At 37.3% G+C, this 18,287-nt stretch overlaps 1 protein-coding gene across 4 annotated transcripts in view; it reads right to left on the reverse strand.

The window, feature by feature from the left end:
• jmjd1cb (jumonji domain containing 1Cb) overlaps window positions 1-18,287 on the reverse strand; it is a 238,342-nt gene that overhangs the window by 18,458 nt on the left and 201,597 nt on the right. For all 4 annotated transcript variants that reach the window (XM_051673704.1, XM_051673703.1, XM_051673702.1 and 1 more), the window contains 8 exons: window positions 15,448-15,649; window positions 14,442-14,656; window positions 13,708-13,860; window positions 10,982-11,071; window positions 10,718-10,845; window positions 9,660-9,873; window positions 7,294-7,490; window positions 2,044-2,319 (listed from right to left, as the gene is read on the reverse strand). In XM_051673704.1, the coding sequence (XP_051529664.1) occupies window positions 2,044-2,319; window positions 7,294-7,490; window positions 9,660-9,873; window positions 10,718-10,845; window positions 10,982-11,071; window positions 13,708-13,860; window positions 14,442-14,656; window positions 15,448-15,649 (1,475 nt within the window). The remainder of the gene's footprint in view (window positions 1-2,043; window positions 2,320-7,293; window positions 7,491-9,659; window positions 9,874-10,717; window positions 10,846-10,981; window positions 11,072-13,707; window positions 13,861-14,441; window positions 14,657-15,447; window positions 15,650-18,287) is intronic.

The following is an 18,287-nucleotide window of genomic DNA, read 5'->3' on the forward strand; positions in this document are numbered from 1 at the left end:
GTGTGAATAAAATTTTTAATGTATTTTTGAATAACTTAATAGAAACGGACAAAAAAAAGCATTACGTCATTGGCTCCATTTACACCTTGCCTTAACATGCGTTTCATATCCAAATAGTATCTGGATAATCTTTAGCTGGATTGCAATACACTCGGATAGAGAGATCTGATCAAAGTTATTCGCGCAAAATGGAAAACACTACTTACATGTTACATCATAGGCTGTGGTAACTGAATTGAACTTTAATGTGGTCAAGCGCAGAGGTGGGTAGAGTTGCCAAAATCTGTACTCAAGTAAATGTACAATTACTTGAAAAAAAATAAAATAAAAAATAAATTAATTAATTAATCAAGTAGAAGTAAAAGTAATGATGTTAATAATTACTTGAGTAAGAGTAAAAAAGTATCCAATTAAAAGAATACTCAAGTAGCAAGTAACTAGTTACTTTCATATGCAACACAATGGACGTTTACTCCCCAATATTCCATTACATAATACACATTTAACATGTATTACAGAATAATAATAATAATTTAATAATAAGAACTATTATTATTATTATTGTAAATTATTTTATCATTCACCCTCATGTTGTTCCAAACCTGTATGACTTTCTTCAATGCAACACATTTAAGGAGATGTCAGACAGAATGTTATCCTCAGTCACAATTTACTTTCATTGCATGTTTTTTTCCCTCCATATTTTAAAAGGGAATGGTGACTAAGACTGTCAGTCTCACCGCAATGAGTTTTCTTAAATTGGAGCTGCAATTCTAATCTTGAAATATCCACTTGTCTTGGTGTAAAATGAAGGCACTGCGTTACGAAAAATAAATGTTTGTTTTGAGCGTTTGCTGCTGCTGCAGTGATGGACTAGACTCGAGTGACAAAGCGCAACTGTGAAGTTCCACTGTCGTAAAAATCCCATTCAAACATCTCTCAATAAATTATGCATTTATTAAAACTTATTGAATTAAAGCCAGTAATGTAACGAAAGGAACATAAACCCATTGTAATGAAGTAAAAAAAAATTAATGAACTACTATTTACATAACAATTTGATACAATGTACTTACATGTTGTTGCATTTAATTACATTTGTAGTTACACTGTTAATTTTACCCCTAACCCAACCCTTACCCCAAAACCTAACTCTAATCCTAACCCTACCCTTACTCCTAAACCTACCCGTACCTCAACCTCAGTAGCAGCAAATGTGGGCATTTTACAGAACAACATGTAGTTACACAGTAAATACATAGTCTTGTATGTATTTAATGTTAGTACATAGTAGTTGAGGCCACATAATAGAAAGTGTGACCTTTTTCATTAAAAATGTACTTGAGTAAGAGTAAAAAGTGCCCAATATTAAACCTACTCTTAAAAGTAAATTTTCTCCAAAAATGTACTCAAGTAAATGTAACTAAGTAAATGTAGCACGTTACTATCCACCTCAAGTGCTATCAGATAGTGACCATCGAAAATGCACATTAAGGCAAGGTGTAAATGGGGCCACAGACCCATACACAAATGAAATGAAAAAAAAAAAAACAAGGATTAAAATAGACCATGATGGAGATTTTACATCCCAGTCAATCAAAGTGATGGATGATTATTTGTAGTGCAACCTCTAGGCGGACGATAGTGGATTATTAGGATTATCATGAATTCTGGAACAGAACCCTAAACACTACATGAGAAACGACCTGGTTGTTTTTACCACTTTTATTGACAGGTAGAATGGAGAGATGATAGTAATAGGGTGAAGAGGGAAGATCAGAAAATGTTGTGTCCCAGACTCAAACTTATGTCAACCGCCTAAGAATCAAGGTTCAATACATCATAACATATTTACATTTACATCGTCATTCAGCAGACGGTTTTGCAGTATTGAACCACCAAGTTCCAAGAGTAGCTATAGTAGTATAGAGTAGAAGCTAGCGCAGAAGAATCCCAGCTTCCATGGCTATTTTTATGGTGAAAACCAGGTTAGAAAAAAGGTGTAGTGATTTGAAATCTATATAAAGGCTTTGTTTGACAGACCTGTCCTTGTTTCCAGCACTCCCTGAAGAGTTTCCAGTTGTTGCTGTTACGATGGTCTTTGAGCCAGAGCAGCCTGCGCTCATACAGCCAGCAGTGGGGGATGTCAGCGTACAGTTTGGGCAGCTCTTCCACTGGTTTCTTCTCGGCTTTGGGCTCCTCTACTGGCTCGTGCTTCAGGTTCAGCTTGGTACCGCGGCCCGCTGGGATCTTGTTCTCTACCACAGAGGCGATGATGTCATCCAGGATGTTGGGCATGCTGCGACCACTCTTAACAATCTGAGAGCACAACAAATAAAACAGCAAGTTATTTAAGGACAGTAAGTTTAAAATGTAGTGCATGTATTATTTTTATTATTCCTTTTTTAAAAGGAATATTCCAGGTTCAATACAAGTTAAGCTCAATCAACAGCATTTGTGGCATAATGTTGATCACCACAAAAATTATTTTCAACTTGTCCCTCCTTTTCTTTAAAAAAGCAAAAATCGAGGTTACAGTGAGGCACTTACAATGGAAGTGAATGGGGCCAATTTTTGAAGGGTTTAAACACAGAAATGTGAAGCTTATAATTTTATAAAAAGTACTTACATTAATTATTCTGTTAAAACTCATGTATTATTTGAGCTGTAAAGTTGTTTAAATCTTCATTTTTACAGTCATTTTAGGGTTTGTTGACATTACATCGTCAAGGTAACGAAGTTGTAAAATTGGCCATAAATTTACACAGAAAATGTAAGCAAGTGATTTTATCACAGTAAAATCATGTTAACACGCATATCCTTTATGTCTTGTTTTATACTTTTGAAAAAGTGAATATTTTAACATCCAAAAATCGGTCCCATTCACTTTCATTGTAAGTGTCTCACTGTAACCCAGATTTTTGCTTTTTTTATTTTATTTTATTTTTTTAAGAAAAGGAGGGACAAGTCAAAATAAATTATTGTGGTAATAAATATGCTATAAATGCTTTCGATTGTGCTTAACTTGTATTGAACCTGGAATATTCATTTAAAGAATGCTAGAATAGTTGCATTTTGTAATTTATTGTGACTAATTATTATTATAAGTTAAATTTCTGTATATTAATATAGTCTACAGTAACACAAGAAATGCTTGAATTTCATTGCATTAGACAGCAAAATATGAAATCAAATGTCGTCTGCAAAAGAAATTATGCTACACCTTTTTTCAGAATTAACTTTTCTAAGAAAGTGTAAAGGTGATTTTTAGTGAATTTTTGAAGTTCATAAAGGTGTCCATGCAGAGTAACCACAGGAGTAGTTCATCATATTAACTATGGATATTTTCCACAAACATTTGACAACTAGAAAGTGTCCAAATACTTTTTGTCTTCATTCTGAAAAGTATATCTATTGATTTATCATTTCAAACCTACTGTAACAAAACACCAAAAATTTACTTGTGTTACCTTTATTTAAAATAAGTGCCACTTGGCTGACAATTAATCTAATGCAATGACATTCATGTGGCTTAAGTGTACAAATAAATTTTGGGTCTAATGTAAACATGTTGAAATCTCTGTATACTAGTCTCTGTTTGTTAATATACACAAAAAAAAAAAAAAAAAAAAAAAAAAAGTAGTTCACTAAACTGAATTAAATTGAGGAAATCTTTGCCACGCAATTAAATTCAAATTTTCTGACTTGTTCTAGTTCAAGTTGTACAAACTTAAATTCATTTTGTCAGAACAAATAGATAAGATCTAATTAAATGTCTTTAGTAGGTCCAACTAAATTCATTTTATTAACCATTAGTATGTGCCAGGTGAGCAAGTGTAACAACAGTGAAACTCTTTGATAGCAACTGCTTATAGAGCTAAGCAGCACTCAAATTAAACTTCACTGAAAGTGAGAGTCCATACACAACATAAGAACAAGCGCCAATCTTCACCACAACTTAAACACAATGATGGGAAGAAACCAGAAGTCATTTAGAAACCAGTGTTCTGATCCTGCCAGTTTTGCACCAAATTCAACACATTTTATACCCATTTTAATAATACAGACTCAAGGGGGCCTGGGTAGCTCAGCGAGTATTGACGCTGACTACCACCCCCGGAGTCGCGAGTTCGAATCCAGGGTGTGCTGAGTGATGCCAGCCAGGTCTCCTAAGCAACCAAATTGGCCTGGTTGCTAGGGAGGGTAGAGTCACATGGGGTAACCTCCTCGTGGTCGTGATTAGTGATTCTCGCTCTCGATGGGGAATGTGGTAAGATGTGCGTGGATCGCGGAGAGTAGCATGAGCCTCCACATGCTGCGAGTCTCTGCAGTGTCATGCACAGCAAGCCACGTGATAAGATGCGTGGATTGACTGTCTCAGAAGCGGAGGCAACTGAGACTTGTCCTCCACCACCCTGATTGAGGTGAGTAAACGCGCCACCACGAGGACCTACTAAAGTTGTGGGAATTGGGCATGCCAAATTGGGGAGAAAAGGGGATAAAAAAATAAATAAAATAAAAAATAAAAAAATAATACAGACTCAAAAGACCACTGGACCCCTCTGAACCCTCCTGCTTTTCCACACGTTACAACTGAAGAAGGCACTGTGGCAAATGTCAAGCCCCGCAAGGCACCGGGGCCAGATGGATACAAGGCAAGGTACTGAAGGAATGTGCAGTTCAGCTGAAGGGTGTGCTGGCACAACTTTTTCAGCTATTCCTCAACTCCAGCTTTGTCCCACAGGCCTGGAAGGAAATCACCATCATTCCCCTCCCTAAAACGTCACATGCCAAAGAGCCAAAAGACTACAGACCTGTGGTGCTGACATCTGTGCTTTGCAAATGTATGGAAAGAGTGGTCAGCCAGAAGCTCTCCCGGGCAGTGGAGGGCAAGCTCGATCCACTACAGTTTGCATACAGGGCAAGTCGTGATGTTGAGGATGCAAGTCTCACACTACTGGACAAAGCTGCAAGGCACCTGGGTTTGCCACACTCCTACATCAGTATTTTATTTATTCCTCTGCTTTTAACACATTGAATACTAACACCCATTTAAACCGTCTGGAGGACATACAAGTGCATCAAACCCTGATTTATGGATTAAAAGCTTTTTACAGGATCAACCACAACATGTGCTGGTAAATGGTTTTAAATCAGAGAACGTGATTTTAACCCTTGTGCTACCTTCAGGACATTTTTGTCTTTTTCATTTTTGTTTTTATTATCATTTTGGCTACGTTAATTCCAACGGCATAAATTTTCCAAAGGTGTGTATTTTTTGGGGAGTTCTGATATTTCAACCTCAGTTCCTATAATACATCTATAATATACAGTGTGCACAAACTAGTTACACTCAGGACCTTAAAGACAAAAATGTCCCCATTGAAACCAAATAAAACAATATTGCAATATTTGATACCAGTGCCATTAAAGCATAAAATCATGAATTCTATGATATTATGCTTTCATTCTGGAGCCCTGGCTTCAAAATGTAATTTTTAAATATTTTCCACCAGATAGCGCCATTTTTTCTCATGTTTAGCCTACGGAGCAAATACATGCTTTTTTCATATTTTCTGTTTGCTGTATTATAGACCACTGCAGGCCAACTGAATAAATGATGCAGCTAAAAATGTGTGGGTGTGTTGGTATGGATGTCAGAGTGTGCTTTGTATGTGTGTCTTGAGAAATGTGTGTGTGTGTGTGTGTGTGTGTGTGTGTGTGTGTGTGTGTGTGTGTGTGAAAAACAACAGTGGCATTAAGTAAACAAACTGGCATTTAAAGGGTTAAAATCCTGAAAAAGAATGAATATTTGGTAGTTATGATCAGGACTGATGTTGGTTAAAAAAATCTAAGTCAGTGAAAGTGGAAAATAATATTAATATATAATATTTTTATTCGGACTCCTCCAAGGCTGTGTCTTATCACCAATTCTCTTCTCCATTCACCAATAAAACAACCTGCAACAGCAACAATCTGGCACTTATAAAATATGCAGACAATATGGCACTGGTAGGGTGTGTGAAGGATAGTCAGACATTGGACAATTACTTCAGTTTTGTTAACTACCTCACAGCCTGGACTGAGGAAAGCTTGTTGGAGATTAATATCAGCAAAACTAAAGAACTGTGCTGTGGTGCTGATAATGCTCACCCACTTTTTAATCCAATCAAGTTTAACAGAGAGGTGGTTGAGCAGGTGGACTCTTTTAAATACCTTGGTACAGAGATTGACCACCATCTCACCTTTGCCAAGCATGCAGACAATGTTTTTAAGAAGCCTCAACAACACCTAGGCCTTCTTCGAAAGCTGCAGAGTTTTAATATCTGCAAGGACATTTTAACAACTGTGTACAAATCACTCATTGAATCTGTGCTCATCTTCAATATATCATCCTGGGTCAATTCTTTTTCAGTTAAATGTAAAAACAGGCTTTCAAGGATTACAAATCAGGCAAGATAATAGGCACACAGCAAGTATCTCTTTCAGAACTGTACACACGGGCAGTCAAAAAGAAATCTTCCATTATTGGAACGGATCTTTCACACCCCTTCCATGACTCATTTCAACTACTCCCATCTGGGAGATGGTACACGGTACCTTTGGTGAAAAAGAACTTGTACAGAAATACTTTTATCCCAACTGCTAATAGTATTTTAAATAAGCAGTCAAGATGAGATTTTTAACTCTCAGTGCTTTTATACTCATTCTTTATTATTTATATTGTACTGTGACCTTTGGGTTTTTAGTGTATGTAATTTATGTGTTTTTAATGTAATGTATGTATTGTTTTACTGAGCCTTTTAATCAAAGAAAATGTTCTATCCCCATGGGATAGACAATAACGTTTTTTGAATTTGAAATGGTAACTCCAAAACTCCAGCCTAACAAACAATACTTTTAAATGCCAATATAACACAACATTAAACGTGAACAAATCTCTTCCTATTCTTATATTACTCAAAAATGCATAAAATAACACTTAGTTTCAACATTTAAAAACCCATCCAGTCCCCTGCAAAGCATGATGGGAAATGGAAATCCCCTGCCCAGTTTCATCAATGCTACAAAAATTATTCATGTAGTCCTAACTCAAATTGATTAAGTAAACTTCAGTTTTACAAATTTAATTTTATAGAACGTAATGGAATCAAGTTAAGACAAAATGTTCTAGAATTGTGTTGCTTTAGTTCAGTTTAATTAAATAAACTGAACAACCTGCAATAATCTTTTTTTTTTTTAGCGTAGTTGTGTGTTTTAGAGTGATTTGTAGGTGTTGGTTTACTCTCAGACCTGAGAGGCAGTGGAGTAGACAGGAGCGAATGCGATGCCCGCATCTGTGGAGCCTAGGCGCAGTTTGCCTGCAGTGGTGGTGAGGAGGTCTCGGAGGGTGGAGCCCTGCTCCAGGGACGATGCTTTACTGTGCAGAGACTCTAAAGCTTCTGACTGCTCCTTCTCCTCCATCTTCACTACACCAGATTCTTTATTCTCTGCAGGAGAGAAGCACAGGTATACAGCCGGTTAAACCTCAGGTATCCATTTCTTTCACATTGTTCAACATCATTCAAAACACATTTAAAGAAGCAGTTCACCCACGAACAGTAAATGTAAATTTATCCTTGTCTGCACAGCAGATTACATTAGTAGAAGCAGTCATTATATAAAAATAAATAATTAAATCAAAACAAACATTGAGTAAAAAGGGCCAAATTAGATTTTGTTTTAAAGCATCTTACAATATGATATGCTAGAATAACGATAACAAAAAACTAAATAAAAAAAACCATGCAATGCAACTATATACAGTACTGATTATAAGTGCTATGAAAGTTTAAAGTGTTGCTTTACATGAGGAATGAGACACCACAAATGTAGGCTTATCACAAAGTACAATAAAAGAGATAGTTGAACACAGCTGAACATAAATATTTCTAGAAGAATATCTCAGCACTGTAGGTCCATACAATGCAAGTGAATGGTGACCAGAACTCAGAAGGTCAAAAAAAGACACAAAGGCAGCATCAAAGTTGAGGTTGAGAAACAGATCAATATTTAAGTCCTTTTTTACTATAAATCTCCACCTTTGACCAGCCCCACCCAGCAGGTGGCTGAATGTGAAAGTGAAAGTGTAGATTTACAATACAAAATGACTTAAATATTGATCTGTTTCTCACCCACACCTATCATATCACTTCTGAAGACATGGATTTAACCACTGGAGTCTTATGGATTACTTTTGTGCTGCCTTTATGTCCTTTTTGGACCTTCTAAGTTCTGGTAACCATTCACTTGTATTGTATGGACCAACAGAGCTGAAATATTCTTCTAAAAATCTTCTTTTGTGTTCAGCAGAAGAAAGTAAGTCATACACATCAGCAAAGGCAAGAGGATGAGTAAATGATCAGAATTTGCATTTTTGGGTGAACTATCCCTTTAAAGCACTCCTGCTAAATGAAGAAACTTCTATGTTGCACTGGGCAACAAACTGAACTTGTGCCAAAGACCACAGGGTTGATGGTCTTTTAAGTGCAGTTCATTTGGAGAGAGCAGCCTGTTCGGCATGTGAGAGTGGCTGAAGAACTAGATAAACATGTGGTTAGGTGAGCTCTTTAGACTGTGGGAGCTTAGGACTGAGAAGGCCTGTAATGTATACCACTAAATGTGAGGATTGTGGAATGTTGGCTGCCTGTCAAGCACGTTCACGCTTGCAGAGAAAGGAAAAACACAGGGTCAGCTGGCAGACCCCTGGCCTCTGGCTGCCATTACTTTAACCATTCCTCAAGTCAGGGTTATAATAGTTTTTAGCTTTATTTCTATTTTATCTTCAATTTGTCCTTTACATTTAGTTTTGTTTTTATTAGTTTTCACTCTGTTAGATTTGATTTAGCATTTTTCTAGTTTAAGTTAATTTTTTCTGTATATTTAGTTTTTATTTTAGGGCTGCTAAAGTTAATGTGTTAACCAATAACATTTATCACGTGGCACCTTAGAAGACAGGGACGAAATGTTTTTTTTGTATTACCATGCAATAGCTCTCCATTTCATCGCAATAGTTTGCATTCCCTCGCAATAAGTTTTATCTGTCTCTTATAAAAATTAACCATGGTTTTACTACATTTACCATAGTTCAACAACGGTATTTGTTGTAAAACCAAAACCAAACTTATGTGAGTGAATGCAAAAAATTATTTCGGAAAATAAATTCCCTCCTTGTCCTCTAAGGGGCTCCATAATTTATATACTGTATGTTTAACAATGATACATTTCTCTGGGCTGTCCACTGTTATCATTATAACAGGCAGGTTTTAAAGGTTTTACATTTATAACATACTATGAATAAAAACTTTTAAACTTCTAAAACAACATTTATTTTAGATTTTTAAATTATATATATATATATATATATATATATATATATATATATATATATATATATATATATATATATATATATATATATATTTTTTAAAAAAATGTTTTATTTTTTTTTAGTTTAGCTAGTTTTGGAGCCATGAAAATGTATTTTTGTTTAGTTTTACATTTTTCCAATGATGCAAATTTGTATTTTTGTTTCAGTAAATGAAAATGATTTCTTTTATTTTTCATAAATAACAACAACACTGCCTGAGTTTGAACTGCTCAAGCTCTCTCATACCCACCCTTTTTTTCCTCGCGGGACTTCTGCTCAGCCAGATCAGCCAGGAAGTGCAACGGTGACTGGGACTCGGGCGGGGTGAACTTGCTGTCGGTGCTGGTGTCGCTGGCGGGACTGCTCCCTCCGTTGGCCTCCACCTTCAGAGAGGAGTTCTGCTGACCGCTCTCAGGCTTACACAGAGAGATCTTGTTGCTGTGATTGAGCATGTTCTGTAAAACCTGTGAAAACACAGAGAGAGAGAGTGTGTTAGAGACGGACAAGAGCCTGTGGAACACGCATACAGGAAAAAAAAAATATTTAGAGGTTTATGGAGCAGGATTGTGAAAATAAGTGTGTGATTGAGAGGGTGCCGGAGCTTGTGCTTATACAATGATAAAGGTACATATTAGTGACATTGTCTTACTGTAAATTGGTGAAGTAAAATGGGTCTAAATAATCTCCTAAATTCAGGTGTAAGTAATTGTACACGTCTCTACTGAAGTAGCATATTGAAGGTGTTTGTTACTTTTCTCAGTGCTGGTTAGGATGGAACAATCACAGTCATTTTGATGACTGGATTTGGCTTTTTTTTTTTTTTTTTCACGAAATTGTGAACAGTTTTCCATTTTCATGACAGATAAAATCTACCGTCAGCCTTGTCAATGGATTATAAACATGTTCTGATTTAAAATATTTTGGTGAATTGAGGCTAATTATTGCAATACCTCCAGTACAAACAAACTCTTCCTGAGATTTGAATGATTTAGCTTTCTGAGCCCCATAAGCACCGCCTGGAGGACAACTTTGTGTCCTGAAGACCTTAGTCTTAATCTGATTTAAATGAAAATGAAGCTGTGAGTCTGTTCAATATGCTGTAATGTTTTCTGGGATTTCCAAGGGAAATTTAGTATGGAAAGACTTATATTCAAATGTTTAGTCTGCTGTCTGTCTAGCCCTTGCAGCGTCAATTTCATTCCTGAGAAATGAAATATAGCTACATACCTAACCTGACAAAGAAAACATGAAGTAGCTTGAAACATTCACCGCCCAATGAGACACACACACACACACATACATACACACCTGGGAGACGCCATTGGTGGACGGCAGCTTGTTGAGGATTGTGTTCTGCTTCCCAGCACACGAGCAGTGTGCTTTAATGGCATACTTCTCCCTGAGCATGTGCATAACGTTCACCAAGTCTGTCAGAACTAAAACACACACGAAACAACAGTCAAATGAAGCACTTCTGTGTTCTTTTTTTTTTTTTTAACTGCTTCCCAAGGCATAACCAAAAGCAATCTGAAATCTGGCATCATGCCGGAGTGGAAGCGGTTCTTTCCATACCAGTTCCTGGAATGATCTGCGTTGGCATCAGGTGCTTGTGATCATGCGGCTGTCCCTTAACGCACTTCAACCAGGCATACAGCTCTTTGTCTGTGGAAAAATGAAAGGCACATTACTCACAGAGCGCGGCGGTGTTTAAATGCGACTGGCGCTGTTTCTGGCCTTTTCTTCCTGAAGAGAAAATTGTTTATAAATGTGTTAATAAAATGTGTTTATACATCAAAGTAAATATGGAGCTCTGAGCCTTGTGGGAGAGCATACACAGGTGTGATTCAGCAGAAATGACACCTCCAGAGTCTGAGTTTTTATTTAATGCCCTGAGGCAGAATACTGGAGGAGACAGGAAGAGAGGAAAAGAGGGACTTAAATGAGGGGGACAGAAGAGACAGAGCTAGGCTTCAAGCCCCAGAGACAGCAGAGCCAGACAGCTCTAGAACGACTGCAACATTCTGCAGCATGCACACGAACACACACACACACACACACACACACACAAACAAACCAACCCACCTCAGGACACTAGACTCTCACCCCTCTGGAAAATGCAACTGCATAGCAGAGTTTCAAATGAGGGTCAGGGTTCCCACACCTTTTGACCAATGCATTTCCGTGATTTTTCCATGACTCTTTCAGTCACTCACGTTTACAGGATACAAATCATTTTATAGCAATTGCACTTTCAAAGTGTAATATCTAGCCAAATAAATATTTTAGAGCTGAGTATAACTAGACAAAATATTCACAATAGAAATTTTCATGACTTTTTCATGCATGGAAACCATTATTTCCAAGTTTTCTAAGATGTGGGAACTAGCAACACACCAATGTGTCGGCCAATAAAAGCAATTATCTGATTATTTCCTATCAAATTAAAAAGGGGCTGGAAAAATGCATCAGACAATTAGCCTACAACTCGTGCTGTGTGTGAAAGACAATGTCTCTTGTGTGGAATCATTTTAAAATTGGGCTACAATGACAGTAGAGTTGAAATTTGTAGGCTTTACACTGCTGCAGTTTCTCGTGGTGGAAGTACCGTTAAAACTTTAAACAACTAATTTGATTCCTCAACTTAAAGCTCGACACAGCAAGGAATGTGAAGAGTTTATTAAAGATAAAGTGGAGGCTGCTTCAGCAAAAAAGGGACAAGCTTTATCATTCAGATTTCAGTTCATGTGAGTTAAGACCAATCAAAAAAATTTGAAAATCTTACCAATTTAATGAGATTCTTACAAGAGGCTATTTAGAATTCAGTTAATGTCAGTTCATAAAGTGCTTGTTGTTTCATTGTTTTGTGTATAACTGAGGCCATTTACTCTGAAAAACTGAAGACATGTAGAAACAGAGAATACAGTTATCTCAATTTCCTTTAAACATGTGTAATTCATTTTCTGTAATTTGAAACAAGGTAGCATAAAAAGCAGAACCACCAAACTATTGGTAATGACAGATGTCGTTCTATGTAATCAGATATCGCACAAATTTTGTTCGGTACATTCCTAGTGGGAACCCTGCTTTTTTATTTGCCACCCAGGAAGTGATTTTTGTGGGCATTGTTAAAGGGATAGTTCACCCAAAAATGAAAATTCTCTCACCATTTACTCATCATCATGCCATCCCAGATGTGTATGACTTATTTCGTCAGCAGAATGCAGACAAAGATATTTAGAAAAATATCTCAGCTCTGTAGGTCCTCACAATGCATGTGAATGGAGATCAGACCTTTGTAGCTTCAAAAATCACATAAAGGAAACATAAAAGTAATCCATATGATTCCAGTGGTTAAATCCATATCTCCAGAAGCAATAAATAGGTGTGGGTGAGAAACAGATCAATATATAAGTCCTTTTTTATCTCCACTTTAACTTTCACTTTCAGATGTGAATGAGAAACTAAACAGGCACCACATGTGACTTTCAGATGTAAAAGTGAAAGTGGAGATTTAGAGTAAAACAAGAGCTTAAATTTTGATCACTTCTGAAGGTATGGATTTAACCACTGGAGTCTTATGGATTACTTTTATGTTTCCTTTATGTGATTTTTGGAGCTACAAATGTCTGATCACCATTCACTTGCATTGTAAGGACCTACAGAGATGAAATATTCTTCTAAAAAGAAAGTCATACACATCTGGGATGGCATGAGGGTGAGTAAATTATGAGAATTTTTATTTTTGGGTGAACTATTCCTTTAACTTTTAGGAAGGCATATTTATTTTCTAACCATGTTAAATCACACAGTGTGGCACCTGTTTACAGTATGTCAAATACTTAAACTGAACCAATTAATTAAACTGAACAAAGGCTGTAAATAATTATATAAAATAATACAGTGAACATTGCAAAACCAGATTTTGTGGGTTTTGGAGATGTTAGTGTTTTTTTGTTTATTTTGTATTTATTCTTTTTTTTATTTTTATGAAAAACTACTTCATATTAGCTCCACAACAACCATTGTCTCTTCTGTGCATACATATGTCAGACAGATACATGTCACTGCACTGTCTAGATAGAATATTTTGAAAAAATACCCAAGTTAGAAAACATAAACTGAGGAACTCACAACAGATAAATAAATCTCTTGGGCACTTCTGTCTCTTTCAGGTGCATTTTTGCCATAAGCCCTAGTTCATTTCTGACCCTGTTGCACAGGTTGCAGGGCTGACACAACAAGTAGAAGTGTACAAGCACAGTCGGTGTTCAGAGGTGAATATGAAAATGACAACTGACCTTTGGAACTCTTCCTCTCCTTGGCCTTGTAACAGTCCAAACACACCACAAATCCACATTTTTGGCAGACCCAGTGAATGTTAAACAATGTGGCTTCACATGCATCGCAGCTCTCTCTCACGCCGCGCACCGCTCTCTTCCAGGCGATCTTGGCTGCAGAGCAAAGCAAACAGGAGACGCATGAAATGGACATTCACAGAGCTAGCTCTTTTTCTCTTTTTCCCATTCTCGCTCTCTTTTCCTATATCAGACAGGCAGGCTGCACTGGTAACAAAATTGCAGGAGATCACCTATGATCCATTTTTCAAAACTATAAACCGTATAGTTCCAACTCTGGAATATGATTGGTTGATCCACGTTAGAAGCCGCATTAGAAGCTGTTGTTGATATCGAAAAATAGTCGATATATCCTCAACTGTGACCGCACATTGGTTGTGTCAAGTTGCTACGTTAGGCTAATGAACATTATTACTTGGCAAAAGAATCATTTTAAAATGTAAAATTTGGAACTATCCAATGAATAAAAGAAAAAAAACAATAAACCAAAATGTGGTTTTACCACAGAAAAATGACTGATGCATGTCCTCTCCTGGCTTATTGCTTTGGTAAGCTATGCCAACAGTCTGGATGGATGAAATATTAATATTCTATCATCAAAGTGAATGTCTGTGTGAAGAGAATTTGATGTACATGGAAGGACTGTATAAGCTGTGTTCAGAATTTATCATTCTAACCATCTTTCTTTATCCATGTAGCTGCTGTGTTCTCGGTCATAACCAGCTGACAAAATTTGTCACCGATGTAGCCGAGGATATATTTCGAGGCGTCTAGGTCCAGACTGTTTTCTTCAACTCTATCTGGAGCCCAGAGACTGAGAGCCTCTTCATCATACTGGTCAGGTGAGGAGAAGCCATCAATCCGGATCACTCCATTCTTGCTGTAAGAGAGGCTGGAAAGAGTGTGCAATTAGAGTTCACTTCTTTCTCTTAGAGAAATCCTGAGTTGTAACATCATGAGCAAGAGGGGAAAACTGTTGACACTAGAAATGGCAGAAAAACAGCATGATAAGTAAACACTGAGTATATTCAGTGTTATGACATCAGCCTGGTCCCACAGAGTGGCTAAGACGGGTCTGACGATGGTGATGATGATTTTAAATGGAAGAAAAAATCTTTTTGGATTTAGTAAAAGCAGATTTCTTGCACTAAATAAAGACAACCACTGAGGCGCCTCGCAATGACAAATATTTTCATACTTGTCAAAAACGGTTAGAATCCATGTGCTGAGCCTGACCACAACAACCTCTCGACATTCTCTTTTTGCTCACAGACTGGACCCAAAAACGTTCTCTATCAAGGCCTAAAAATGCTCAGCCTGATATGTTATGGAACACTACTCATGCAACTGTCTTAATGCTTTAATAAAATTGTTACTACAGTACATAAAAAAATATTAAGTACATTACATTAAACAAATGGGATGTGAGTAATAGAGTGAAAAATAAGTGTTTATAAAGTCATAATGAGCAATTGTACTCGTGACAATAAATAAAATGCACAGTTGTTGTAGCGCCTCTAGTGTACATTCAGTAAACTGCAGCGGAATATAAAAAGCGGTACATAAAAGTCAGTTTGCAAAAATTCATATAGAGTAATGTTCATTCTATGAGACCAGGATGAGTTTAGTATAATCAGTGCAATACAAACATGACATGTGGCTCCATATTTCATTCACACTTACCGGCGGAAGTGGTAGAATCGGCAGAAGACAGGTGAGTGGGCAGGCTCCTCTCCTTTCTTGGTACGGATGGAGCGGCACTCCCTGCACTTCTGCAGGTTGGGGCCGATCTCTGAACATGAATCATCTTGCAGGAAGGACTCACCCGTCTGCTTGAGCTTCTTCACCTTCCTCCAGTCCTTCAGCACTGAACGGGGAATGCCATCTAAAAACACATGATTGCATGCCACAGATAAGTGACTAAAAACTATTCAGTAATAATGTATCGCACAGGAATTCTATATTTATTAAGCATTAGGCAGTTAGCAAATTAATAATTGAAATAAACGGAAGAATAGCAACATAAATATACTGTCAACAAGGCACAAAAAGCACATTAAACTAAATCTTATTTGTGCAAACAACCTAACATACTGTAATTCAAAGATATGAAATTAAACTTTAGTTATGAAAGGTAAACATGAATCTGCTTGTGGTCACATGAAATGACAATGACAGCAAGATTGCTGCATTTAAGTGAACACTTATTTTAGACACTATTTACTTGGAATTTACCTTAAAATAGAAAAACAAAAAGGTGGATTATCCATTAACAATGTTATCAGTAGATTTTGGACACCCTTTTGTTAATTTGCCAAGCAAGCGCAGTTATCGGCCAATGATGATAATCTCAAAATGTCCAAATATCAAAACGGCTGATTAAGCAGCCACGCCAATCACTAGACACTGTCAAAATTTGTACTAAAAAAGATACATGTACAACTTTTCTTTGAAAATATTGGCAAATCGAGCTCACAAGTTTCCGGCTCAGTGATCCGTGGAAGGAGACAGGCCCCGATAAATTCTGGCCAAATTTCTGAGATCATCCGATAAAGATATTATGTTACATGAAGCGAGGAGTAAAGGAAGGCTTTCTTGGAAGAACCACAGCATTTTCTTGTTCCCAGACTTTGCGAACTCGACAAGAGAGAAACATGATCGATTCAAGGAATGCAAGAAACTTTTACATCAACGGAAGGTCACTTTTGCACTGATATTGCAGGCCAAATTGAGAACAGATGGTAAGGATGGCCGCAAAACATTCACATGTCCACAGCAAGTGATGTCCTTCATAAAGTCAGTCAGAATAAGTCATCTAGTGGTACTCACGTGCAGCCGAGTGGACAAGCTCACTGAACATTTGCTTGACTGTTTGAAGATTCTGAGCGCTCTTTTTGTGCTGGTTCCGCCTAGCAGCTGGAGTTTTTTTTTTTGTAGAGCAGCACACCTTCGGGATGGTTTTGTGGATGAATCTACATGCTCTTTGTGCTTAGTCCACCTATCAGCTGGAGTTTATTCTGTGGAGTATTTCTGGCTAAGTTATTGGAGTAAGTTATTTGCTTGCACTCATGTTGCAGCCGAGTGGACCAGCTCACTGAACATTCGCTTGACTGTCTGAAGAATCTGTGTGCTCTTTTAGTAAAAGTTCCGCCTAGCGGCTGGAGTTTATTTTGTAGAGCAGCACACCTTCGGGATGGTTTTGTGGATGAATCTACATGCTCTTTGTGCTTAGTCCACCTATCAGCTGGAGTTTATTCTGTGGAGTATTTCTGGCTAAGTTATTGGAGTAAGTTATTTGCTTGCACTCATGTTGCAGCCGAGTGGACCAGCTCACTGAACATTCGCTTGACTGTCTGAAGAATCTGTGTGCTCTTTTAGTAAAAGTTCCGCCTAGCGGCTGGAGTTTATTTTGTAGAATAACAAAATATGCGCACGTTTTTCTTTTTTCTGTTTTTTTTCTGTTCTAGGGGATGTTCAAGGTTTGAATGTTGCAGCAATGTTGGAATGTGGTCTTTATAATCCTGTTTTTGACACAAAATCTATTTCTTTCTTATACAGTATGTCAAAATGTCAAATGTTAATATGAGTGGATTGTCTCTCTCCATGTGGAATGTGAATGGGTTGGGGCACCCCATAAAAAGAAGGAAGGTTATTTCTCTTCTTAAGCATTAGAAATATGATATAGTGTTTCTTCAAGAAATGCACCTTTCCCTGCAGGAAGCTGAAAAATTTGGAAAGATATGGGGTGGGCATTTATTTTATAGTGCTGGCTCGAGTAAGATCAAGGGAGTCATTACACGGATAAGTAAACATCTACAATTCAAATGTTTCAAACAGAGTAAAGATAAATTAGGAAGAGTCATTATTGTTTTAGCTGAAATTCAGAGACAAGACTCTGTATGTAAGGCGATGGGGCGGTAAATACATGAGAAAGGGGTTAAATACATAAGAAATTGGGTCCTAGCCAGTGTTATGATCGGTAGACAGATCATTCTGAGGGGATGGAAGTTGGCTGGTGCGCCCTCATTTCGGGAGTGGTGCACGGAGATGGGCAGGGTGGCGGCATTTGAGGAGACGTCAGATAGAAAGCTAGGCAACATGGAGGTGTTTAATATGAAGTGGGACAGCTACCTGACATTTTTAGAAGGTTCTCGAGGAGGGCCAGTGGAGAGGGATTTATAGTTTAAATGTGTGTGATTATTATTATTATTTTATATATATATTATTTAATTATTTTGTGTGTGTGTGTGTGTGTGTAATTTGGCTTTGGTCAGGGTGGGGTTGGGGATTGGGAGGGGGAAGGGGAATCATGGGGGTTAAAAGTTGATTCTGTGCATATATGTTTTGCTTTTCCGTTTCATTTGTTAGAATCAATCAAAAGTGTTAATCGGAAAATACTGGCAAATGGAACGCTGGAAATGGCGAGAGATTTATGCAGGGGTTGAAGAGATGTTCATGTTGAAATCACAAAGAACTATCATTATGAAACCTGACAATTATGCCCTTTTGTTACTGTTATAGTG

Source organism: Myxocyprinus asiaticus, chromosome 36 (assembly GCF_019703515.2).
Source record: "Myxocyprinus asiaticus isolate MX2 ecotype Aquarium Trade chromosome 36, UBuf_Myxa_2, whole genome shotgun sequence".
Classification (NCBI taxonomy): domain Eukaryota; kingdom Metazoa; phylum Chordata; class Actinopteri; order Cypriniformes; family Catostomidae; genus Myxocyprinus; species Myxocyprinus asiaticus.